This window comes from Varanus komodoensis, unplaced genomic scaffold (assembly GCF_004798865.1).
Source record: "Varanus komodoensis strain SLA01 unplaced genomic scaffold, ASM479886v1 scaffold8, whole genome shotgun sequence".
Taxonomy (NCBI): domain Eukaryota; kingdom Metazoa; phylum Chordata; class Lepidosauria; order Squamata; family Varanidae; genus Varanus; species Varanus komodoensis.
In genome coordinates, this window is record NW_025336481.1 from 3,918,133 (window position 1) to 3,944,078 (window position 25,946).

The following is a 25,946-nucleotide window of genomic DNA, read 5'->3' on the forward strand; positions in this document are numbered from 1 at the left end:
CGCCGGCTCGTCGTCGTCCGCCGCCGCGGCTCCGGCGGGCTCGAACGCGGCCGGCACCGGGGGCGGCGGCGCGTCGGGCCTGACGGCGTCGCTGACGGGCACCATGAACAGGAAGAAGAAGCCCTTCCTGGGCATGCCCGCGCCGCTGGGCTACGTGCCGGGGCTGGGCCGCGGGTGAGCCACGCGGGGCGGGCGGCAGGCGGGCAGGTGGGCGGGCGGGCGGCGGCGCGCCCCCCGGAGGCTCCCCGCAGGCCCGGGCGGGATGGGCCGCCTGCACGGGGCGGACGGCGGGTGCCTCTGCGCGCCGGCGCACTCTTCTGCGGCGCCGCTTTCACAAGACCCAGAGGCTGATGGCTTTGAGCATGTGCAGAGTGCGTGCAGCCCTGGAACGTTTTCCCAGGAAGGACATCCCCCGCACCCCCCGACAGCCGAATACAACCTTCCCGGGGGAGCGCCACTAGCCCCCTTCCAGCAAATCCTTCAGGAGAGGCGCAGTCCAGCTCTTGCACTGGTGCTGAATGCCTCTGGGCATATTTTATTACAGTTGTATCCCATTGCTTTTCCACCCAAGCAACTCACGGTGGCTCACTTAGCTCCATTTTATTCTCACAACAACAGCCCTCTGAGGTAGGCAGGGCTGAGAGTCTGCGACTGGCCCAGAGTCACTCAGGGAGCATCATAGCTAAGTGGGGACTTGAACCTGGATCTCCTGCATCCCCAGCCCATCACTCTCGCACATCACATCATCATATGCAGAATTGTTTCCTCCTTAGCCAAACACACCAAAACACACCATTGACAGGACCCAAAGGCCAATCATTTTGAGCTTGTACAGGGTGCACTAATAGCTGGACTGCTTTTCCTGGGGAGGGCACCCAAGCCTGGTTCCACTTGTGGAGAAGCTTTAATAACTTGCTTTCCTCACATTTTGCAAGAGATTTTCCCACTGGCTTGTTATATAGGCAAGCTCTGCCATCAGCCGTTGAGTACCTCAGAGCACATGCCGAGTTAGCGCCTTCTTTCCCAAACAAAAAAAGGTGGGCCTTCCTTATGTAAGAGAAGCCATTCTGGATCACGCTCAAGGTTCATCCAATCCAGCACTCCATACACATGGCAAACCAGCTGCCCACAGGATCCCTCAAGCATTATAGACACAAGGCCTTCTCCTGCCCGAGCTCCTCAGCATGATGTATGCAGATATGGTGCCTCCGGTAAAGGAGCTCATGCATAGACACCATCATCTGAACATGTACAAAGTGCTTTTGCTTCCATTCCTTTGTTGCTACCCTGTCCCCAAGAATACCACTAAAATGCATGTAGAAAGTAAAGTGAACGAAGACTTGCTGGTTTTCTGCTCTCCTTTTCTGGTATCTGAGCCTGGAAGAGAACATTTTAACTTGGCCAGAAAAATCTTCTCAGCATCTTTACCTTTAGGACACAACCTTTTTACTCTTATGGGTGTGCTTCATAATTCCTTGTAGCCCAGGCTGTTCTCAGTGTACCTGTGCACTGTGTTTTTGGAAAGGCATTTTCAGTTCGCCCCGTTTTTATTTCTGTTTCCTGGAAATAAATCTGCAAAGGATAGTACTCCAGAAGAGAGAAAATTAGTCTGCTTGCCTGCATATACTATTACTGTGTGAAATGCTGATGTCAGGAAAGAATTGGCTTTCCTAATTTACAAAAGCTTTCCTGCCTGGTCACTTGTGGGTGATTCTTGCTTGCCAGAGGCGAGTGATGTTTCAGAATCCTGGATTTACAAGGGCCCTGGACCAGGACTATTGAATTTGAACAACCATGACCAGTATGTATCAGAACTCAGCAATTATAGGTGGCCTATAAATATATGTAAGTAAACAAACTCCTGTACTGAATTGGTGACTTTTCTATGTCTCTAGTGCGACAGGTTTTACTACCCGCTCAGATATTGGTCCTGCTCGAGATGCAAATGACCCTGTGGACGATCGTCATGCTCCACCAGGAAAGAGAACTGTGGGGGATCAGATGAAGAAGAACCAGGCAGCAGATGATGACGATGAAGATCTGAATGACACCAATTATGATGAGGTTGGTGAGGCCCACAGGGCTTTCTTACTTCAAGTGATGCGGAGATCTGAATGTTTGGCACTAATTTATACACAGAGCACTTGGTCTTGTTCACTTGAATTGGCTGTGGTGTTTCAACTTGCTAGCCGGAGGACTTTCCAGACCCTGTCACTACATTTCCTTTTTCGAATTGAACCTGATACTTTTTCTGCCTGAAGTATTTGTTCTACCACGGGATTCACCTTTGGTTTGTATTTTTGTGAAATTTGCTATTAAATGGCTTATTAGGCAGGTCTTTTGGGATTCTGTAGGGTACACTAAACGAGTAGCAGGGTATTTTACAGTTAATGCTGCCTTTTTTCACAGTTCAATGGATATGCTGGAAGCTTGTTCTCCAGTGGGCCTTATGAGAAAGATGATGAGGAAGCTGATGCAATTTATGCTGCTTTGGATAAGAGGATGGATGAAAGGAGAAAGGAGAGAAGGTAGGTCTTGGGGTTTTTAAGCATAGAGTAACATGCTAAGATGACTTGCTTTATCACACCTGTGTTCTGGATGGTAGGCCTGATCTTGCTATTTGCCTTTTATAAAATAGGAATTGCTGCTTTAATAGTGGGTGCATTTGATTTTATTTCCTAGAGAACAGCGTGAGAAAGAAGAGATTGAAAAGTACCGAATGGAACGGCCAAAAATTCAGCAACAGTTCTCAGATCTAAAAGTAAGGGGAGAATTGTGTGCAGTTGCTCTCAAGGGAGCACCACGGAACGGCAGGAGTGAGGTGGCAACTTGGGAAAGCGTTTTTCTAGAATATGCATTAGCTATTGCTTGAATTGAGTCAGTATGGACTAGTGCTAAGCATGGCACTTTAGGGGATGTGCAGCCAAATGCTGCCTTGCTGTGAACACTCCAGGTGGGCTTGGGAAAGGCAGTTGGAGCATCTGTTCTCCATTTGGAAATCTGATATACATGAAGTTGTGGAGGAAAGGGGGAGAGATGACAAAATACCTGTGCCTCGACATTGCTATGTTAAAGCATTTTCAGTGATGAAAGGCTGTAAATGGATACGGTTAAAACATAAAGGACTTGTATTTTCAGAGTGCGGGACATTTCTTTGTCTTGCATCTGCCACCTTGTTGCCTGTCTTGCTGCTGTTGTGCTAATGTGATGTACCTGAACTTGCTGAAATGAGGGAGGGTCATTCTCTGTTCTACCTGGATATAGAAATACACTGGTTGGGAAGCAGGGGCTGGAGGAGGCAGAGGCTCAAGGAAAGGCCATGGGACTGAAGTGAGGAAGGGTGCACCATTATTAGGAATCCTATCTGCTGTTGGTAGGAAGGAGGGTAGGAAGACTATTACAGTAATCCAGTTGCATGGCAGCCCAAGGGAGAGCATGATTTCAACATACTGCCTTCAGCTACAGCATTGCAATTTCTGTTCTTTGTAGAGAAAACTAGCCGAAGTTACTGAAGAAGAATGGCTAAGCATTCCAGAGGTTGGTGATGCAAGAAATAAACGCCAGAGGAATCCACGTTATGAGAAACTGACTCCTGTTCCTGACAGTTTCTTTGCAAAGCATTTGCAGTCAGGGGAGAATCATACATCGGTGGATCCTCGACAAACGGTGAGAAAATTGGTAGAAGCTGGTCCACCTGAGAGGATTCTCAAACATTCCTGTGTTAGTGCGCAAAAGAGCAGTGCCTGCCACCAATCTTGGGCTTACTCAATTCTGCTCTGTCCTACAAATCTAAAATAATAATTGGGACACTTGATGAGGTTCAGCCAAACCTTCAACATAATTTCTTTTGCTGGTTTATCATTTCTGACTTCAGTAAAGGAATTGCATGGTTGAATACTCCCTTGAATGAAAAGTTTTCTACACTATTTGTCCTGTAGAAAGAACTCTCCTAGTGGGTACATTGGAGTTTTTCCTTTTTCCTTCTTACTTTTTAGATAGCTTTGTAACACTTCTCTGTCCTGAAACGCTGTTAGCTTTAAGAGGGAAGAACACTTTCTGGTTGATTTATGTTGTTTCCTTTCACTTCATTGACAGTGAACTTGCAGTGGAGGACACGCAATCTACAAACCCACCCTTTTTCCATGCAACCTCCTACAATGATGGACATTTTTTGTAATAATTTTGTGTAAAAAGGACTATTCAGATTGTGGACTTGTACATTTTTTCTTCTGCACAACAGACTGAAATTAATGTGGTCTCCCTTTCTTTTCCCACCCCCATGTCTTTTTTTGAGCAGCAATTTGGTGGTCTCAATACTCCCTACCCTGGAGGCTTAAACACTCCTTATCCTGGAGGAATGACACCTGGACTGATGACACCTGGGACAGGTGAGCTGGACATGAGGAAGATTGGTCAAGCTAGGAACACCTTGATGGATATGCGGCTCAGCCAGGTAAGGAACAGGGACAAGAGCTGCTGCTTATTCCATTCATTATTAAAAGTTGCTGATCTCACTGGATTGTAAGGTGCCATATAAGAACTCCCAGATGTAGTTTCTAGAAAATTGCTTTCTGCTCTTGAAATACTTGAAGTTCAATTCTTAATTTGCAGGTTCTTTCAGCTTCTGGGCATTTGCTTTCATAGTACGGAGGATGGTATTTTGGGGGAATTAACTTTCTAGATGGGGAAGACTGCTGGTGGCAATTAGTTTTTTAAATGTTTGCATTTAAATGTATGTTGTGAGGTCCCCATGTCATACTTCAATCCATTTATTTGATTGTTGGGTTAAACTTCCAGGTATCCGACTCTGTGAGTGGCCAAACCGTGGTGGATCCCAAGGGCTATCTCACTGACTTGAATTCCATGATTCCTACCCATGGTGGAGATATTAAGTAAGTCTGTGGGTACCAGCCATGGCACTGGTTTGGCTATTAGACTTTGTTTGTTTATAATTTCATCAATGTGAACAAAATATAGTGCAGGGTCAGGTCTTTGCTTATGGAATAGACAGACAGTTAAAGCTCTGCTGGGAAGAGCTTTAACTGGAAGGGGCCCTGGAGTCAAGCCCATTTGCATGATAGGTCGCCCCCTGAGCAAGGGCAGTATATGCAAAATGGCAGCCATGTGTGCCACAGTCTCACTGTGGATTAAGCAGCCCACAGTTGCGTGTCATGTTGTGTGACCTGGCCTGGTCCATGGCAGTAGCATTTGTATGTGGACACCATCCATCTAACGGGAGCCAAGGTTCCCTTTAGATGCCAGGAAGCATTTCCTGACAGTTCGGACCCCGAGGGTGTGGAATGGGCTTCCACGGGAGGTCACTGAGGCCCCATCGTGAGGGTGTTGAAGGATAGGCTGGACGTCCACATGGTGGGCATGTCGTGAGCGGAGCCGGGGCTCAGTCTAGATGGCCCAGGAGGCCCCTTCTGACTCGCTCTGTTTCTGTGTTTCTGTCCTTGAGCCAGGTTGCCTGCCTTCAAGTGAATGACCTCACCCAGTCATCACCGTTTCTGCACACACACGTGAAACTGCACAACCTCTCATTTGATTTGTTGTCCATCAGCCCATTGCTTTTGCCTCACACATGATTCCCTCCCTCCCTTCCTCCCTCCCTCCCCCCCCCCCCCTCTCTTCCCCCCCCCCCACCCTTCCCACAGCCTAGAGCATCAATCTTTTCTGCTGCTTTCTTGCTAGGCCAATTCTGTTCTTTCCTTGCTCCATTCCTGTCACTATCATTACATTTGTTGGAACCTGTCCTAGTCTCACAATTTGTCTTGACCTTGGCTGTATAAAAACAGTAATTTACCCAATGGGTTTGGCATTGGAGGATATTAAGTGCTGGCCTGTGTACGTTCTCCCTTGCTAGTGACATCAAGAAAGCACGTTTACTCCTGAAGTCTGTGCGAGAGACTAACCCCCACCACCCGCCAGCCTGGATTGCTTCAGCACGCTTGGAAGAAGTGACAGGCAAACTGCAGGTAGCTCGAAATCTCATCATGAAAGGGACAGAAATGTGTCCTAAGGTGAGGATTTATTTTCTGTGCTTCCTTGTAAATATCTGTAGTGCTTTGGTGCCGTTTTCATTGTGACTCAAAACAACCTTCTCCCCCTTCTTCAATGCTTCCATCCACTTTAGCCTCTTTCACTGGGAACAGTAGATGTGTATCCTGGACCTCTTAGAGTCAAGAGCAGGAGCTGGCAAAGGACTGTTGTGGCGTCTCAGCTCAGCTACAGCCACATTTTATAATCTCTGGGAAATGTCAAGAGTTACTTTTATATACTTTGATCTGAGGCTTTCCATCCTGCTTTCTAGGCCCTCTTTGTCATCTCTTATGTGTTCATTCATCCCCTCATTTAGGCGTGGCAGTACAAAGTTACCTGTTTGTTCTTTCTGTGTCTTCACTGCCTCTGTTACTTAGGATGATTTTCCAGCAAAGGAAAACTAGAAGCATGTGAGACTCTTAGTTTGATGGGGCAGAGTTGTGACCCTGGGGCAAAGGGGATGATTTAAAAAATCCTGTGGCAAAAGGAAATTTATTCTTTCCAAATAAAGAGCTTGAGGACATACCATCAGATTCATCAGCACTTGATTCAGGAAACACAGAGGAAAATACTTTTCCATGCAGTGTGTGGTCTTAATCTGTAGAATTCTCTGCCACAAGACGTGGGTGACGGCCATTGGTGTGAATGGCTTTTAAAAAGGAATTGGGCAGATTTGTGCAGGAGGAGAGTTCTATGGGCAGCTGTTAGCTGGGATAGCTAAGCAGAATCATCAGGCTCAGAGGCAGTGTCCTTCTGTGTACCACGTTGTTGCGGGCAAGCAGCCAAAGGGGTGGGCAGCGTGTGGTCTGCTCCAATGCTTTAGTCTACCACTCCCACGATCCCCTAGCTTTGGCCATGCTGGCTAGGGCTGATGGGCATAGTCGGGTAGAGCATCAGGGCCACACGTCTGCTCATACATTAGTGGAAGCTGTTGCGTTGCCTAGAAGGACTAGCAGTCTTACCCGCAGGCACCTCAGCTGTGTCCTTTCTTCCCCAGTCTGCTTGTGAGGGCCTCTGCCTGGCATTCTGCTCCTGGAAAGCATTTCCCTGCTGCTGTTCTGTGTTTGCTGCTTCTGCTGGGCATCCCTCATTGCTCCTGCATTTGTGTCCTGCCCTTTTCTTCCTTATTCAACACGTGGTGGCTTCCCCTGTGTCTATTCTCCATCTTCCTCAATGCACTAATCACTTTAATGAGAAGTGGTTGGCTTCTGTTTCTCTGCTTTCCCCAGAGCGAAGATGTTTGGTTGGAAGCTGCCCGTTTGCAGCCTGGGGATACTGCCAAGGCTGTGGTGGCCCAGGCTGTTCGTCACCTTCCCCAGTCTGTCCGGATTTATATCAGAGCAGCAGAGTTGGAGACAGACATTCGAGCAAAGAAGCGAGTCCTTCGCAAAGGTAAGAGAGAGCTCCACTGCCTTGAAAGATTATTTAGAAGCTGCAGGTAGTTCTGAATACAATAGCCAGGCTGTAAGTTGGGATTCTGTGTGTGAGAGAGACAGAGACGGTCTCATTCCTTTGGCTTCTGGTTTCTTTTCAAGTTCAGCTCAAGTGCTGGCATTTCTCTTTAAAGCTTAACCTAAGTATTGCTGGACTGTCTTCACACCAGTCAGTTGAACCTAGAGATGGTCATCTGGAGATAACTTCCATTTGACACTACCTTTCAGTGGGTGGCAACAGAGAGAGCAGAACCTTCTTGGTTGTGGCATCCTGAAGCTGAATTAGCTCTTACTTGGTTGACATTCCAGCATCAGGCTCATGCTGCACTGTTTTTGTGAAGGTGGGAGTTAAAGCTTTTAAATCACTGTATTTTTTTCATCAGGAGAATGGATTTAGCTGTTTTTATTGCATCCCTTGTATCAGGCATTTCTCTGTATAATGTGTTTGAAAAATACATTTTAATAAACAAGAATTTAGGTGTGTCTCTACTGTACAGCTTATATGGATGTTTGAATAGCCTCCATAATTTACAGTTGATGGATGTGCAGAGAGGGATCTATACATTTGAAATAGCCTAGGGAATTTGCCAGAATTTGTGTTTGCTCCTGTTCCTGCTCCTTCCGTGACAGGGACGGATGGAGTTGGCCTTGGTGTTCCTCTGAGAGGTACGCTCCCTGAAGCCTAGGGTATCCTTCCACCCTCGCTGCTGTGTATCTTGGAATTAAGAAGGGAAGGACAGGCCTGTCTCTATGCATTCAGCTTCTTGCTTGCCAAAAGGAGGAATGCCCAGTCAAGACCACCATGGGGAGCAAATTGGTATGTCTGTGGGCGCTTGGAAGGGGTGTGTGGAAGGGGAACAGATACAAAGCCTAAACTGGATCTCTTCCTCCACTTTTGAATTAAGTCGTATGCTGATTTTCATCAGAGGCGTTTGTCATAGTTTGCCATTTCACACACAGTGAGAACCCATGGGTTGAAGAAAGAGTGGATACGCTGCCTGCACCACACCACCCGGTTCTGCTTTAAATTAACACCATATGATCAGCCGAGCTATAGGTTGAGTGTGATGTGAGTGCTTGGAGCATTGGGCTGCTTAAAATACCCAGCAGTTAAACATGGTTTGTTGTTGGCTTAACTGTGGGTTGTTTAACCCCCAGTCAGTCTGGTACTCTGAGTTTGCATATGATTCTCAATGTCCCATAACCTAGCCTATAGTTTTGTTATAGTTCTGCCATCTAATTGTCTCTGATGTATGGTGACCCTGTGGAGAAGTGCCAACCAAAATGTCCTGTTCTTGAAAGCCTGCCCTCTTTTGAATTCAAGGCTGTGGCTTCCTTTACAGAGTCCATCCATCTCCTATTTGGTCATCTTTTATTTCTTCTGCCTTTGACTTTCTAGCATGATTGTCTGCTCCAGCGTATCTTACCTTCTCACGGTGTGCCTACAACATTCTAGCTTCATTTTTGTCATTTTTGCTTCTAGGCAAAGTTCTGGCTTGATTCAATCTAGGATACACTTGTTCATCTTTTTGTCAGTGCAGAGTATTCACAAAGCTCTCCTGCAGCACCATGTTTTGAATGCATCCATTTTCTTCTGTCAGGTTTTTTCCCCCACTTTCCAGCTTTTACCACCCTTGCATAGCGCTAGGGAAAACAAGAGTGTGGATGATCTTAGCTTTGCTCTCCTGTGAAACATCATTACACTTAATGGTCTTTTCTAGTTCCTTTTCTGCTCTTCCATGTACAAGCATATTGTAGGATATTGATTAACAGTCAATGTGATGGGTGCAAGCAAGGGGTGACTGTCTTTCCTCTTATGCATGGTTGTTCAAAATAGTCCAATAAATATTTACGTAAGAACATTTAAAAAAGGTTGATTTCTAGCCCAAACCCCCCACCCTACAGTTGCTTTACATTCTTTAAGAATGGGTTTCAGCCTAAGGTATCTGCAATTCTAAGGAGTTGTAGAGCATCTGAATATTTTGGCTGCTGCTGAAAGCTGCACTTGTGTGAGTTTGTCTCACGTGGCTGTTCTTAGTGACAAAATTATTACAGGAGTTCCTTCTGGCACTGACAGTTAAGCAGACTGCAAGAATGGACTGGATGAGGCCTAACAAACTGAAGCTCAAGACTGAGATTCTGCCAGTGTGCAGCTCTTCAGACTGGAAGGAGGGTATTCAGCTGCACCCCCGCTAAAATCACTTGGAGACACTCCTTGATCCAACTTTGTCCCTTGAGACTCAGGTGGCCTCAGTGGCACAGGGTGTCTTCTAGCAGCTTAAGCTGGTGGCCCAGTCACACTGCTGCTTGGACAGGGATAGCTTGGTTTCAGGAGTCTGTGCCCTGATCATCTTCAGGTGAGATTACTGTAATGCATTTCACATGACACTGCCCTTGAAGACTGGTGCTTGTGTGAAATGTGGCAGCCAGATTAATAGCTGGGATCAGAATTTTGGAACCTTTAACCCTGATTTTGGCCTAATTCCATAGGCTGCCTGTATGCCCCTGAGCCTAGTTGAAGATGTTGGTTTTAACATATCAAGCCTTACATGGCTTGGGACCACAATACTTGTTGGAACACCTCTCCCAGCCAGAGGTTACCCAGCTGCTACACTCAACAACCCACTTTTGGGGAAGGCCCAGTTGATGGCAACAAGGGCCTTCTCTGCAACGAGCTGTCCACCAAGGCCAGCATGGCCAACTTTCTTTCTGGTGCTAGGTTAAGACTGCCCCCTATGTTGAAGCATTTAATGGCATTTAGGAGGTCTATGTCTGAACTGATTTAACTTCTTAAATGGTTTCTAAAGTGTTTTACATTTTGTAGGGGATTTTATCCTGGTTTTTATTGGGTTTGTTGTGTGGGTTTTTTAAAAATACAGAGCATCAGCGATTGGGGAGTATATAAATGAAGCCATTATTAGCATCAGCATCTCTGCTACGGTTGGGAAACGTGTGGTTAGATCATCTAAATGGTAGTCTTGGCACATGATTCCTCAAGAGTGGCTGCTTATCTCTTGATCCTCATTGAAGCGAGCCAGATTGCACGCTTGACCAGATTCCCTAACCAGCAGTGATGGTTCTGTGAGGAACTTGGTTCACTCTGAAAGTGGTTAATATTGGTGTCAGCTTACCTCCTGACCTTGTTTAAGGTGAAAGTCCAGCCCTGGAATTTGCTGGCGCTTGTGAGCGCCTGCTGTCTTCTCTGGTACAAACAGAGCACTCACTGTCAGAACATGTTCCTGATTTGTTATTTGCGGTTGTACAAGATTGGACCAGGCCCCTAGGTAGCTACTCTTGCCTCTCTTTAGAATTCTTAGAATGGTTTGACTTAAGCTAGTATTTCCTGGAAATATAATTGCCAGGTAATGCTTTTAGATGGAACAGTTTTGGTGATTATATTTTTCTTCTCTTGATGTTGGCCGAGCGTGACGCTGTGTATGACTAAAACATGTGCCACCACACACAAGGTGTTTGTCTTGCTGTGCAGAGACTGAATGCTCTCCCTGCAAGAATGTGCAGCTTTCTGCTGAGCAGTGTTTCTGACCATCAGGGCCGGCATTTAGGAAGTTCTTAGAGAACCCCTTGCTGCATCTATAAAAGTGATGGAGGGGGTTAACATCCAAGTAGTCAGGATGTCATTGTGCTAAATTTTCATGAAGTATCCTCCATTGCCTCAAAGTCTGAGGATAATGCTGTCTTTATCATGAGCTGCTTTAGATGTGATAAAGCATCAGCTTGACATTTTAAGGATGGACTTGAAAGCTGTTGCAGCTGCTTGTTGTCTTAAGGTGCCAATTTCTTTCAGCTCTTTAGTCCTTATTTTGGTCATCTTTTTAAAGAATGTACTTGCTTCCTGCAAATAGAAACCACATATCAGCAGGTGGGAAGACTGCATGTCTAAGACAGAGAGAGAGGGAGGGAGAAGGGAGAGGGAGAGGGAGGGAGGCAGGGAGGGAAGGAAGGAGGATAGCATAGGCTTGCCTTATGGTCAGGCAACTGGTAATATGGCTTTGAATGCTGCCCCTCATGGCTTGCTATTTTCTCATTCTGTCTGGTTTGTCCAGCGCTTATCCCTGTTCACCTTCCCTGGGTGGGGGGTGTTGCTAGAGAAGAATAAAGCTGAAGATGGCAAGGAGAAGACAGAGTGCATGAAGTTGGCATGCACTTCGAAGGATGCACCATGCTCATGTTGGCTGGCCTGGATGGAGAGGGGTGTGATTCTCATGCACTGCTAGGAAATGATGAGTCTTGTTGCTGCAGCTTCAGCTGAAAGGAGTCTGGCATGGATACCTTGATTACTTTCTGGGGTGCATTCTGCTCACATTCCTTGCTTTGTGCCACCTCTTTCCGGGTTGTTTGTCAAAGATGGAAAGAGGGGATACTGTGGGAGATGGAGGGACTTAAGCCAGCAATGGCAAGACCTGCTCTTTCCATAAGGCCATGCTCTGAAACCCAATAATGGTGAACAGCAGCCGCAACCCCAAATTACTAATGGGCAGTACAGAATTCAGTTAAATAAATAAATGCTCCAGCTTCTGGATATTGGTCCTCGTTTGCATCGCTGACTTGTAAATTAAGTTGGTACAGCAGGATAATTCATCAGGGAATGAAAATAATTTGGATGTGAGGGAGCAAGATCTGCTTGGTGAAGGGAATAGCACAGATAAATCTGAACCAAAAAAGTGGATTCAAATCCCTCTTCAGGCGTTATGCTCACTGTCTGACTATGACTTGGGCTAAGTTACTCTGTCTCAGCCTGACTTGCTTCACAGGGCAGATGTGAGGATAAGCACCCTGCATTTACCCTCTGAACTTACTTTGAGGAAGTGTGGAATGTAGGCAATTATTTCCTTCTCACTGTTCGTATGCTTAACACTTGTTGTGAGCTCAGTTTGCTCCCTTTGCGCATTCAGAGCCACAGACCTTCCTTGTAAAACATTCTTTATTGAGCAAAGGATTTTTCATAAGCACAACCACCCAGAATGAATCTCTGAGCATGCACGGAGTGGTTCCTTGAACCCAATCTAGTATTTACTTCTAGGAACTCTCCTTACGAGCAGGGTTGGGCCCCATCCTTTTGGGAGGGGCCTTTTGGAAATGAGCTCACCTCCTCTCTGCACACTAATTGTGCTGCCCTCCTCTGCCAACATCATGTCATGGGATCAGGAGCCGTACCTTCCTCGTCCGTCTGTGGGAAACTCCCCCGTTCCAAGCCTTCCCCCAGTAACTGCACATCTTGGTCCTTCTGAGCGGCTGCCTGGGCACTTGGAGAGTCTGGTCTTAAGATAAGTGCCTTCGCTTCTCTCATCTCAGTGTCTGGAACTGGCCCACATTCAGAGGCCTCCCCACCTCCTCCTCCTCCAAGTCCTAATCGGCAGGCCTTGGGAATGCGCACCAAGAGCAACTGTCTCTCTCGCTCCCAGTGGCGCTGCATCTGAGCCTTTGCCTGCCAAGTCACATCTGAGGTCTCGTGAGACTCGAACTACATGTTGCAACAGCTGCTGTCAACAGCAGCCCCACATCTCATTCTGCTCTCTCTCTCGGTAGCATTTAGTAATGCATACAGTCTGACGTGGTTCCCCTTAATTCAAATTTCTCCGCTCTGTGCTGCTTAGCTTCCGCTTGTTGGGGTGGGAAAACTGAAAAATGGCACCTGGTTGCTAAACCAGGCAAGCTGCCTGCCCCCTTCTCATACCGGTTGCCTGCAGGAAGCAGCTTGCTGGTTTCATGCTGCTGTGGCTGAGGTGCTCTCAGTGTAGTGGCACCTCATTAGCCAAACTGCCCTTCGCCTTCCTCTCGCCTTTAGAGGAGGGGTGTGTGCGCAGGTGTCTGTGTATGAGCCTGAGCATGAGCGAGCAGGGGGCAGCATGCAGCTGCAGCGACATCCCTGCTTACCTTGCATCAGCTCTGAGGCTGCGAGAAGGCTGGTCGTAAGAACATAAGAAAAGCCGTGTAGAATCAGACCAGCACGCCGTATACATGGTGGCAAACCTGCATCCCCCAGCAGTATGGGGACAAGACCTCTTCCTGCCCAAGCTCCTCACCAGCTGGTCTATGCAGGTGTGCCAACTCCAGCAAAGGAGGTAGCACATGGCCAGGCAGGCTAGTGGTCACGGATAACCTCTCCTTCATGGGTCTGTTCAGTCTCTTTTTAAACCCATCTGGATTGGTGACCATCACCACTTCCCATGGCAGTGCATTCCACAGTTCCAATATTCCAAGTGTGAGCGTACCAAAGATTTGCGTAATGGAAGCAACGTTTTGGCAGTTCTGTTTTATATTCCATTCCTGGTCATTTCCCATGGTCTCTGAAAAGGTAGTGGTAGGCCTTTGTTTGGTCAGATATTCTTCTGGTCCATAAAACAGTGCCCAAGGTTCTTAAGGCTGCCCAGGCACAATAAAGTGGGGGAGGGGGGCTTCATGTTGTTCCGTTAGCTTTTTGGACAGGCAGTTCTGCAGGTCTTTTTGAGAATGTGGTTTCTGTGTCTGGACAAAGTGGCACTCAGAATCTCCTTTATTAAATGGAAAAGCTGCATTGGGTTACCAAAGAAGGAAATGCTTGGTCTCAGCAGCTTTCACTTCATTAAGCTCTAACTTTTTAAGAAATCTTTCCCAAGACAATCTGTTTTTGGGAGCACTAGATTGATTGCTTTTTGGAAAAGTGTCCTTTAAACTGCCCACAAGAATTTTCAAGCAAAACAGTTAGTTGTGTTGGTCCATTAGAGAAATGTTCTAACAGGAAGAGAGAAATAATACCTTTATTAAAACCAGCCAAGATTCAAAATGCTTTTTGAGCTTTTTTGAATTCCACAGAACTCTTCCTCAGGCAGGATGTTAAAGTGAAGCAGAATGTTTTTAAATTGGAGAGGAAGATATTATCAGCCTGCAGTCCAAATCTTCAGATGGTATGGAGGAATCCTCTGCAGGCTAATTTGATTAGGTTGAGCCTTCTGCACAAAACCTCAGATTACACACAGGCATAGTTGGGCAGTTGAGTCCCCTTCCAAAAAGACGAAACTCGGCTGCCGTTCAAGCTTCCTCTTGCACCAGTTGGCACTCTTGTAAGGCTGAGTTCTTATAGTAAGACTGCGGGAGAAGAGTTTTAGAAATGACAAGCTACAGAATCCATGGAGGCCCAATTGCAGGTCATATTGCCTGACACTCAGGGCTGGCTATTCTTCCCTCTGGGACCAAGCCCATTTCTTTGGATTGTACAAGGCTGGCATCTTTTTAACTGCACCCCCAACACCCCAACGTCTAGAATCTAGTGAGCCACTAACAAATTTGCTTTTAGTTACCATGAGCTCACCTACATCCTTCCTTTTTTATCCTGCAGTGGGTTTACAGCTTGCTTTAGTGACCATATCTAGGGCCTTTCTCCGTCCTTGGTAAGTCCCCCTTCTAACGTGCCATCCCCCCTGTTTTCCTTTTTGTCCCTAGCTCTGGAGCATGTTCCAAACTCTGTCCGCTTGTGGAAGGCAGCTGTGGAGTTGGAGGAGCCTGAGGATGCCAGGATAATGCTCAGCCGAGCGGTGGAATGCTGCCCCACCAGTGTGGAGGTGAGTGGGCAAATCTCTTCCACTCAGATTGTTGCAGCCTGCCTGTGGGGTCCCTGTAAGAAGGCTAAGGCCTGAGCAAAATGTTCCTGGATGAGTTATACACTGCTTACTTGGGTCTTGTTTTGAGATGTTAAAGGCAATTGGCAGTGAATTTGAGTCACGGGGAAGCAAGAGAGTTTGTTTTCAGAATGTGTTCCAACCATGCTGTCCATTTGCAAACAGATTCACCGCTTACATATATCTGAACTTAAAAAAGAGTTGAATTGTAAACAGTCCTTGGGCTAGAACAGCCTTAATACTCCTTGCCCCCAGTGCTTTCCTTTTTTCATGCAAACTTCTGGTGCTCTTGGCCCTGCAGACTTCAGCACCAATGTTATACATAATTAACTCTGTTCATGGTTTGAAGCGGGACCTGGAGATGTTGGATAGTTGAGTGCTTGACAGATTCTTTTCTCCCTATCTGTCCTTGAGCGAGTGAGAGAGAGAGACAGCCTCAGGGCAGTTTTGTGGTGTAAGACTTTTCTGGAGGTAGAGAAAGGGGTTGAATTACTATCTTTCTCTTTTGTTTGAAAGCATGGGTACATTCATGCTGTCCTGCTTTACTGTTGACTCTTTCTCTGCTCTTCCATTGCAGCTGTGGCTTGCCCTGGCAAGGCTGGAAACCTATGAGAATGCCCGTAAAGTCTTAAACAAGGCCCGCGAGAACATTCCAACGGACAGGCACATCTGGATCACAGCTGCCAAGCTTGAAGAGGCCAATGGGAACACTCAGATGGTGGAGAAGATCATTGACCGCGCCATCACCTCATTACGGGCAAATGGTGTGGAAATAAACCGGGAGCAATGGATCCAGGTGCTTGCTCAGATTTTCTGCTTGCAAACTTTGCCTAAGAAGGACTTTGGTCTTGACCTTATTGGTGCCCAAGGTTGATGCTACAGTTTGCACAGATGCTGATGACCTCGTATGGGTCCCTGGGCATTTCATGCTCTGCCCAAGAAAGTTCATGATACAACTAACGTGTTGGCCTTTAAGTGACCACAGACTAGAACAATTATTTCTGGAATTGTCCAGAGATGGAGAGGGTAGGAAAGGACAGGGGAGATGCCAGAAATGCTGGGGTATTTAAGCGTTTGCACGAAGCAACAAGCCTGCAGGCACTGTGCAGAAGTGGCCCTGGGTGCAGCGTGGCAGCCCTGTTGTGGTGTGTGCACAGGCTTCTTAGCTGCTCTTCCACATAGTAGTAAAGACCCTCACCCTCGTCGTGATGAAATACATGATTCCAGATGGTGCGGCACGTGTGCAGATGAGTGTAGCAGCAGCTTCCCTGGTCCTGAATTATTCCCATTCCCAACATGGATTGTTACAATCGTTTTTTTCTAGGATGCAGAGGAGTGTGACAAAGCTGGGAGCGTGGCCACATGCCAGGCTATCATGAGAGCCGTGATCGGGATTGGGATCGAGGAGGAGGACCGGAAGCACACTTGGATGGAAGATGCTGATAGTGTAAGCAGATCCAGAGTGGAAAGGCTGCTAAGCATGGAATTAGTGTATATAATGTTGGGGGCTGGTGGGTCAGTGTGGCTAAGGCCGAGGTGGTGGCGTTCTCTGCATGGGATCAGGGTCTGCTGTTTTTGAGTTCCTCCGCCTTGCCAGTCTGAGCTGACATTAAGGTCTTGGTGCTACCTGTGTGTGTCTCATCCCAAGCCAATTTTGAAATGCCAGAATAACTTACGTGTTTACAAGATGCCCCACAGAACTGCCAGAGACTGGCTTTCCTGCATTTGCCCTTCTCACCTTTGCAGCCTTCTGTGGCCTTCGCACCCAATTTTAGGGAAAATACTGCTTAACATTCTAGGCTGGATAGTAATCATGATCAGCCCTGGTTCCACACTCTGAATTATTGATCTGAATTAGAACTGTGGCTCAACATGTCTGTGTTCTGAGCCTTTTACTTCTCCGGAATCATCCCAGTTGTGTGCTTCAATTAAGGCAAAACAGCCACATGCAGAAGCTGCTCTTGAGAATGCACACCAAGTTTTGACAGGGTTGATGCACCAGTGTTGCCTTTTTAGCTCTTCGTCACACAAATAAGGCATTCATGCTAGGGAAACTTGAAGGCACAAGAAAAAGGGGAGATGGAATGACTCTGGAAAGGAAAGAGCTGCAGCCTTGCACTTGCAAGGGCTGAGCCGGACAGGTTGGAAGGCGCTCATTCATAAGATCAGCATAAGTTGGAGATGACTAGACAGCACATAACTGCAACAATATTGTGTATTGTTTCCCACAGTGTGTTGCACACAATGCTCTGGAGTGTGCCCGGGCCATCTATGCTTATGCCTTGCAAGTTTTCCCCAGCAAGAAAAGTGTCTGGTTGCGGGCAGCCTATTTTGAAAAGAATCATGGAACCAGGTACAACGGCTTGTGTGGTGTTGCCAAAAATTCTGCTTGCATCAGCTTGTGGTGTTTCCTAACATAACTGGGGAGGGGGGGTTAGTTTCCTCTGTGCAGCTTGAGGGGGGCATCTTCCAGTCCACCTTCTTCAGCCTCTAGTACGTTCCAGGTGTGTTGGTTTGCAGCTCCTCAATCTCCAGCCACCACAGTCAGTGATTCCCTGGAGTGTACCAGATTGGTTGTGTTTTGTCATAACCCAAAGCTTGTGTGGGAGGTGTATCTAGTGCATTTTGCGCAATGGCCTGGCTCTGAGTTGTTTGTATTGCCCCACCTGCAACAGGTGCTGTTGTCAGCTGAATCTGCCTCTTGGCTCACCTAGCCCAGAGAAGTCCACCATGACTGGTAGCAGTAGTCAGATTGGTGGAGCGGGGCTACCTGTACATAAAATCACTTTTCTGTAGGATTGAGGGATGCCTTGTCGCACCATTTTAAACAGTGTGCACTTATCCTGTTTTTATGAAAATAAGAATGATAGTCATCAATAAGAGTTGTGGGATTTGGGATCTGTTTAAGCAGCTCACTGCAGTTCATAGGGTAGAATCCTGTGCTGCCAGTCCACTTACGCTACTGAGCCCTAGCATCTACGGCCTGCAGTAGGATACCAGGAGCTTAAGCTAGCATGCTTCCCAAAGTTGCTTACTCTGGCGAAGCACGAGTACCGTAAGCAGACCGGTGAAGTTGCATGCTGCCTGTAGTAGAGTAGGGGACTGACCAATGCTTTGTGGCTCCCCGGTCACTTGAGTGAATAGTTTAGTGTCTTCCAGGATAAGAAGAGGTCTGTTCTTACCTTTTGCCTCTCCATTTACCCATTGAACCATATTTGGAGGGTGCTTCCCAGCAGTTGATTTCTGAGCTTGAGAAGTGCGCATGTTTCAGAACTTCCTCCGTCTCCTTGATGAAAGAATTGATCTCTCTGGGATGGTCACCATCAGTGGTACTGGCAGATGGCACCTGGGTGTCTAGGTGCTCAGGGTTTCAGGCTGCTGCTGCTGACGCTCTGTTCTTCGCAGGGAATCCCTGGAGGCTCTCCTGCAGAGGGCTGTGGCTCACTGCCCCAAGGCTGAAGTCCTCTGGCTCATGGGAGCCAAGTCGAAGTGGCTTGCTGGAGACGTGCCTGCTGCCAGGAGCATTCTGGCTTTGGCTTTCCAGGTGAGTGTGTGTCCTCGCCCAGCTTTTACTGTCATTCAGACGAGACGAGGCACCACATGGGGGAAGCTCTCCTGCATCACGGCAAGAAGATGCAGTGGGATACTGTCACTGAACCTTCCTAGGTGCCCTTCATCAGTCTATTGCTCTTGCCCTTTCTTCTACCTGATGCTTCCTCTTTTCACCAAGCCTTCTGGAAATTCCTAAGAAATTAAGCATGTTATCTATATGAACAGATGCAAGCATTGCTTCCAGAAATGTTTTTGCAAACAGCCCATAAATTGTGTCAAGAGTTCTAGTGGTATAGAGTTCCAGTCAAGCTTTGATGGTGCTTTACAAAAGCTGGACATCATACACAACGGTACACTAAACTTGTAAAGAGAAGAAAAATACATTACAAACACGGGGAGAACGTCTGTGTTGAAAGGATACCAGTCTTCCACAAACAGGGCACTGTTGGTGCTTTCTGCAACTTAGTCATCTTGTGGAAGAGTCCACAGACTCGCCCACTGATCAATGACCTGGGGGCAGTTTACAGTCCAATAACCAAAAAACAGGAAAAACAGAACTTATCAGGCCATAGTTTAAAGCTTAAGTGCCTGCTGAAAGGTGGCCTTGACCTTGCATCTAACTATGCAGGGAAGGCCCTAGGGGATCTCCTGGGATGGGGATCGATGCAGAGAAGTGTCTTCTGCTTGCTGCCCATCCGTAAATGCCCACTGTAGTCATTTAGGCCACACAGCACAGGGGAGAGAGGGTGAACCTCCAGCTTGTGCCCAGTTTCCAGAAGCAGGATCACTTGATCACTTTGAGGCAGTTCTTGCTCAATCCGTGCAAGTGGCTGTTGACGTGCTGAGCCCTCATGTTATTCTGCACGCTTGGATAACCTTTCTTGCATTCTAAGAAATGGTGCTGTGGGGTTTCTCAATGCCAGAACATGCTGATTAGCTGCTGCAAATCAATACTTTTCGACTCTTGTCATGCACAAGTACAGGAAAATGGCAACGAACAGATTTTCAAGATTTTAAATAACCCTGTTCTGAAGGAGTCTAGGTTGAGTTATATTCCCCAGATTGCATACTACAAGCCACCTTTTAAGCATTAGGGAGAAAACGGCATCTGTCCTGTTGGCTTCAGGATGGAGCCAGGGTGCGTTTCCCTGCCCTCTCTGAGGGGCTTATAATCAGAACTGGAGCTGGTAGCAACTTTGCAGTCCTTCTTGTAGCTAGATTAAGACCATCAGTCGCAGCATTTTAAAGAGTCCTGTTTCAACCCTTGTACAGCTTTTATAGTCCTTTGCAGCCTTTCTGGTCTGTAATTCTTTTTCAGCATTTTTTTTTTGCATTATCTTAATCGATTCTATTTCTCTGTCACTATTCTTGGACCAAACTGTTGACAAAAAGTTCTGTGTTTGTATTTTGCTAAAATGATTTTATGTCATGGGGCGCCTGCCCTGGGGCACAATGGGTGGAGGATAGCTGGTTGAGAAATATATTTTTTTTAATAATGGGGAGGTAAATTGTCACTCTTGAAAGGTCAAGACTGGCGAACGACTATTTCTAGCCTGTTGTTCGTTTTTAAAATGGTCCAGCTGTTTGAGGACGTGCCCACCTGGTGCGAGAGTGCCTGAGCTGGGGACAGCAGCTTGTGTCCAGGCTCTTGTGAAGGGAAGTGTGAGCCGATGAAAAGCTGGAGGGCTTGTCTCGCTGCTCACCGTGTGGGTGAAGGCAGGAGGGAGCCGTGGGTAGTCTACCAGCAGGTGGCTCCGGTGCTCCTCTTGGGCACAGCACGTTGGCATTGCCCTCCTGGAGCCAGGGGACTGACATTGCTATGGCAGGAGCGACCCCAGACGGGAGTCGCTTCTCCCCACAATGTTCTGCTCCTCCTCTGGCATCTCTTGGGAGACTGACTGTCCTCTGATTTGGGTAGAACATCTTGTGCTCTGCTCTCCACCTCACCCCCACTCACTTGCGTAGTTGGTGCGTGCCATGAATCGTCTTTCCCGCACTGCTGCTGATCCCTTCTCAGGAATGCGTGGCCAGCCTCCACTGAGGAAATGAGGCGCTGCATTCCTCAACTGTTAAAGGAAGGGCCTGTCCTGCAGTGGGGACGGATCAGCGGAGCAGTTAAAAGTGGCTGTGGCTCCTGTGACTCGACGCCCCTGTTCATGTGCTTGTCTGTTCTTTAGGCTAACCCCAACAGTGAAGAGATCTGGCTGGCTGCGGTGAAGCTGGAATCTGAAAACAACGAGTATGAAAGAGCGAGGAGGCTGTTGGCAAAGGCTCGCAGCAGCGCCCCGACGGCCAGGGTAAGCCTCCGGAAACTCTGGGATGCTTTTGCACTGACACCTCTGCCGCCCGGATTCAAGGGAATAAGTGACTCTGGCCCCGGGCAGGTGGCCGCACCGTGGCATCGAGCCAGGTGGCACTCGCCCAGCCTCCCGCCAGCTCTGCAGGGTCTGCTGGCAGGGCTGTGCCACCCGGTGTCACCTGGTTCTCGGGGACCGTGTTGGCAGGCTCATCCGCTGTGGCCCTCAAGAGCCTTCTTTGCCTTCCCCGGGCTTTCTCCCAGTGGGGAGAGGGTGGGGGGCAGGTGAGGCCACTGCTGCTGCAGCCCCATTGCAGTGAACAACGGGAAAGCACAGCTTGGGCAACCTGTAGATTTGTTGGGCTTGGAATGTCCACTGAATGCTCTCCCTCTGCGACTTCTCAGGTCTTCATGAAATCAGTCAAGCTCGAGTGGGTGCTTGGGAACATTGCTGCAGCTCAGGAGCTTTGTGAAGAAGCGCTGAAGCACTACGAAGACTTTCCCAAGCTGTGGATGATGAAAGGGCAGATTGAGGAGCAGGAAGAGCTGATCGAGAAAGCCCGAGAGGCCTATAACCAAGGGGTAAGGACTGGGCCGTTTCCCATCCCTCCTTCCCAGCCCCTTTTTATTCCCTGAGGAGAAGATGGGCTTCTCTCTAAACTCCCGTAGTAGCGGGAAAATAACTGCAGTGCAGCATCCCTGTGGAAAGTCCCAGGAGAGCGGCACAGACCTGTCCAGCTGTTGCCTCAGCCTCACAGACCGGCACCAGCAATTGTCCAGATGTGTCTGTGGCTTTTCCCATGCTGTGTCACTGTCCAGCCTGAGCTGCTCTTGCCTAGGAGGATTAACGACTTGTTCTGAAAACCTAACGTGACTTGCAAGCTTCCTTTAAATCAGAATCTCTGGGGATTTGCCCAGCCTGGAAACTAATGGGGAGAACTTATAAAAAGGAGAGGTGCATTCATCTTTGCTCTCTTCTTTCATGGTGGCGGTGAGATTAGGGTCAACCTTGCCGAAGAAAAGGCTGCCTGCAGTGGTGCACTCTTGAGTAAGGATTTCTTTCCTCTCCCAACAGCTAAAGAAATGCCCCACCTCCATTCCTCTTTGGCTGCTGTTGTCCCGGCTGGAAGAGAAGGTCGGCCAGCTCACTCGAGCAAGAGCCATCTTGGAGAAATCGCGTTTAAAGAACCCAAAGAACCAAGACCTGTGGTGAGTGAGACCTCTCATGGTCTGCTTTGGGATCTCTTCGGTCGCTCTGGGAGCTTTCGTAATGTGGCACTTTTCCTTCTTGCAGGTTGGAATCAGTGCGATTAGAATACAGAGCTGGACTGAAAAACATCGCCAATACCCTGATGGCCAAGGCGCTGCAAGAGTGCCCCAATTCTGGTAACAAAGGAATCCTTTTTCTTTCACACACGATTTTCTGCTGACCTTTGCTAAGGATGCGATTGAATTTCTTTAACATCCTCTCCCCCCCCCCGCCCCAATTTGGCATTGGACATTGTGGCCAGCTGGCCGTCTACTCTTGCTCGTACTGCACAAGCCCCTTCCTCCCACATGAGACTTCCCTGCAACTTGTCCATTCAGAGCCTGCCTTTTACTGTGAATAACAGAACAGAATATCATGCAAACGGTATCCTTGGTTGTTCCCTCAATTTAAATAGCTCTCGAGCAGCCCTGGCACATGGAGCTCTGGCGCCGGAGGAACATTGGGGGGGTGCACGAGAAACATGGAGAAAGAGCCCTGTTAGGCGGTTTGCTAGGTTGGCCGACTGCTGCTCCCAGACCCTGCAGGTGATGCTTTGGGGGATGGGAAGCTGGACTTGTAGGGATTATTGTGGTCAAAGCCCACTGCCTTTCCTGGACCAGCGGCTGTGGGCAGTCAGCCCAACAGCTCCAAGAACTAGAGAGCAGAGCAGAGCAAAGTGGATTCCTTGGGAAGGTCTTTTGTGGGGTGCAGGGACACCTCTGTAAGCCCCATTGTGTTTCCTGCTGCCCTGGCTCCAGTGGGCCTGCGTGCTCACTTTTCTCTTCTGGACGGTGCCCTGCTCCTTTCCCTCTTCATAATGAACCGCGTTGTGGTTCTGTGCACTGAACTTTGCGCCAACCAGGCTGGAAGCAGGCTTGTGATATCGCTACACCCAGCGAGCATCTGTGGAAGACCTGCGGCCATTTTCACCCCTCCCCACCAGACTCCGTGGGCTGCAGGGTACTGGGCAGCCTGTGGGACCCAACAAAAACTTTAGAAAGAATTAATAGATAAATAACTTGCTTCTGACATTTGGCAACAGTGCAAGAGGGTGGGTTTGTGCACACGCATGCAGGCAGAAGCACCATTTTCTTTCGTTCTATTTTCTTTCCATGGTGTGGTGAGCCATAGGCTGTGCATTGCCATCTTTGTTAACACAAAGAGGTAAATGGGGGAATGTTGTTGTGAACCACCCAGAAAGCTTTGGCTGTTGACTGAGTATAGAAATTAAATGAATGAATGTATAAATAACCAATTCAGGAGGAACTGTGTTAGCTTGTTAAAAGATACGAGAGGTAGAGGGTAAAAGACTGGGGAAACATGGCACTCAACACTAGGCCTCAATGGAAATAGTAGGATTTTTTTTAAAGTTGTGTTAAACTGTAGCTAGAGAATATACATGAAAATCATCTTGATTAGAGCACAGTTTTGTTCAAAGGCCAAACACTTAAGACCTTCACTTGGCAACAGTGATCTGTAATTTCCTTTTTGGTGCCTTCTGCTGGAATCGGACACGTGGAATTTGGCAGGATTTGTTCTCTCCAGTACCAGACGTGAGCGGTTGTATCAGTTTGCAAATTTGGCGCGGCCCAAAAACGAGGTGGCACATTCTGCATACTTGAGGGCCTCCCAGATGTATAGAGGGACTTTTGTTTGCAAATTGAGGGAAAATGCTTAAATGTCTGAACAAAATGGTCTGGCAAGGACTTCCCTTCAGTGGCTTTCAAGGCCTGTGGAAGATTGAGAACAGCCTGAGCTGTGTGTGGGAAAGTGATGTTGGCCGCCAGCGTTTGCCCCAAGTAGCTCGTTGATCTTGGTGAAGGGATTAAGCTTGATGCGATATGCTCAGCCTGTTCCTCCTCTGTACCCCTTCTCCCCTCCTCCATGTTCAACAGGGGGATGGACTAGTTCTCCAGGATCCTTTCCAGTTCTGTGGTCCTGCAGCAATATAGCTTTTGGATTCAGGCCTGCAAGTAGCCTCAGAGCTGGGCCCTGGTCAGCATAGCGGTGGGGTCTCCAAAAGAGAGAGAGGGACAGGATGTTTCTTCCTGAACCCTCCCCTGCCTGTGTAGGGCCTGGCTAATGCTACCAGGTTCATTCTCCGAGCTGGCTGGAGGGCTGAACGGGAAAGCTTCTCTAGGTGACGTGTTCCGGGAGTGTGCAGCAGGAGCCCCGGTTACCTAACACAACAGCATAAGCAAATGCCGTTGTACCACCTGCTGCCCGTCAGGTCAGGTGTGGGTCAGGGCCACACTGAAGGGATCGCGCATACGGTGCAAGACCCTCCTGGCATTTTGTCTGACATTGATTTGTGGCCTCACTCGGTTGGATACACCCACGTTTTCTTCCTCTGTTCCCTCATGAGATACGTAGGTGCGGATTGGCACCTGTCCATTTGGGCGAGCGCTTCATGTATCTGACAAGGTTGGCGCTTGCAGCTTCTCAAGCCTCGCTCAGTACATTGGTCCTTAAGATCAGAAGCGAATGGAGCCTTTGGTGCAGAGGAGGAGATTTCAGACTCGTTGAAAGGTACTTCTGGTTTGAACTATGCAGAAGTACAGCACATATTTAGACATGTAGAATGTGGGTGACATACTAATGGGCTTTGTTTGTTTGTTTCGCAGGAGGGGTTGTCTGTGAAATCCAAATAGGCCAACATATAAAAATGTAGAAAACACTTTGTCTTCTTCCCCTTTGGAAAGCTGTGCTATAAATAGAGTAGCCCATTAAAACTCTTGCTTTCCTTTAGCAAAGTTATATGCCATTCTCTTTAATTGATTGCTTTTAATTTATGAAAGGGGAAAGGTCTCTGGAGAGTAAGTGGAATCTTTTGTGCATTCCTGGGCCTGTGCAGACCATCCCGTGTCTCTGCTGAGCTCCAGTCTTCGTCAGACCTCAGCAGAGATACGCTTCTGCTTTGAAACCCATCAGATGTCCTCCAGATGGTGCCTGTTTCAGTTGCTTGACGCATCTCTCTCTGGAGGCTTGTCCTCGGTCGTGTTTTCTTATCTCCAAAGAGACGAGTGCTGATGTCTGAGAGATGCTCTGTGTGAGTTTGTCTGCTGCAATTAAAATTCCACACCTAACGGCTTTCTTCTCAGCTGTCTGTGTGGGCCTGATTGATTTCTGGCTTGTTTGCAGCCAAGAACTAGAAGCAGACATAATTGCCAAGTTGCCTCCTATGGAGAGATGATTAAGCGAGCAAAGGGCTTGCAAATTTTCAGGTCCATCAGGCCCACTGGGGTGTATTTGTTTGTCCTTGAATGCTGAATGGCGTGACTGAGAAATGCTCCTCTTGCTGGTGATCAACAAATGCTCCAGATCTCAGCCACTTGAAAATTTAAATAAAGGCAGGGGTTGGTTTGCGGGCAGAGATGGTAGGGGCAGAATAAACACCTCAGCAGCTTGCAGTGGAATGGCATCCAGGCCGATCCCTCCTGGGAGTTCGAAAGCGCTGTTGGTCGCAGCACAAACTGGGACCCTTCAGCGACTGCATCAAAATACGCCCGTTCGGCATTTCCTGGGAGTGTGAAGTGCAGCCACCAGGCCGTGCCCCACCGTGCTGCTTTCCCGGCTGCCTGCAAACGGGATATTGCTCGTTTTACGGCCTCTGCACATTCCTATTGGTGAAATCCCAAGTGGATTTTGCTATCTGGTATTTGGGCTTCCATTTCTTGTGCTCATTTTCTGATTTTATCCTCTCTGAACACAAAGCACTTGAGGCAAGTAACATCATCCCCTGAAAGCAGTCCATAACA

At 48.0% G+C, this 25,946-nt stretch overlaps 1 protein-coding gene across 1 annotated transcript in view; it reads left to right on the top strand.

Moving 5' to 3' along the window:
- The first annotated feature begins 37 nt into the window (after positions 1-37).
- Positions 38-25,946, top strand: part of PRPF6 (pre-mRNA processing factor 6) — a 31,572-nt gene continuing 5,663 nt past the window's right edge. The window contains exons 1-18 of the mRNA XM_044455353.1: positions 38-174; positions 1,896-2,064; positions 2,410-2,528; positions 2,683-2,761; positions 3,490-3,666; positions 4,298-4,453; positions 4,798-4,892; positions 5,867-6,023; positions 7,272-7,434; positions 14,916-15,034; positions 15,669-15,887; positions 16,416-16,538; positions 17,323-17,444; positions 18,497-18,635; positions 20,821-20,940; positions 21,345-21,521; positions 22,015-22,148; positions 22,234-22,325. Coding sequence (XP_044311288.1) covers positions 104-174; positions 1,896-2,064; positions 2,410-2,528; positions 2,683-2,761; positions 3,490-3,666; positions 4,298-4,453; positions 4,798-4,892; positions 5,867-6,023; positions 7,272-7,434; positions 14,916-15,034; positions 15,669-15,887; positions 16,416-16,538; positions 17,323-17,444; positions 18,497-18,635; positions 20,821-20,940; positions 21,345-21,521; positions 22,015-22,148; positions 22,234-22,325 — 2,431 coding nt within the window. The 5' untranslated portion in view covers positions 38-103. The remainder of the gene's footprint in view (positions 175-1,895; positions 2,065-2,409; positions 2,529-2,682; positions 2,762-3,489; positions 3,667-4,297; positions 4,454-4,797; positions 4,893-5,866; positions 6,024-7,271; positions 7,435-14,915; positions 15,035-15,668; positions 15,888-16,415; positions 16,539-17,322; positions 17,445-18,496; positions 18,636-20,820; positions 20,941-21,344; positions 21,522-22,014; positions 22,149-22,233; positions 22,326-25,946) is intronic.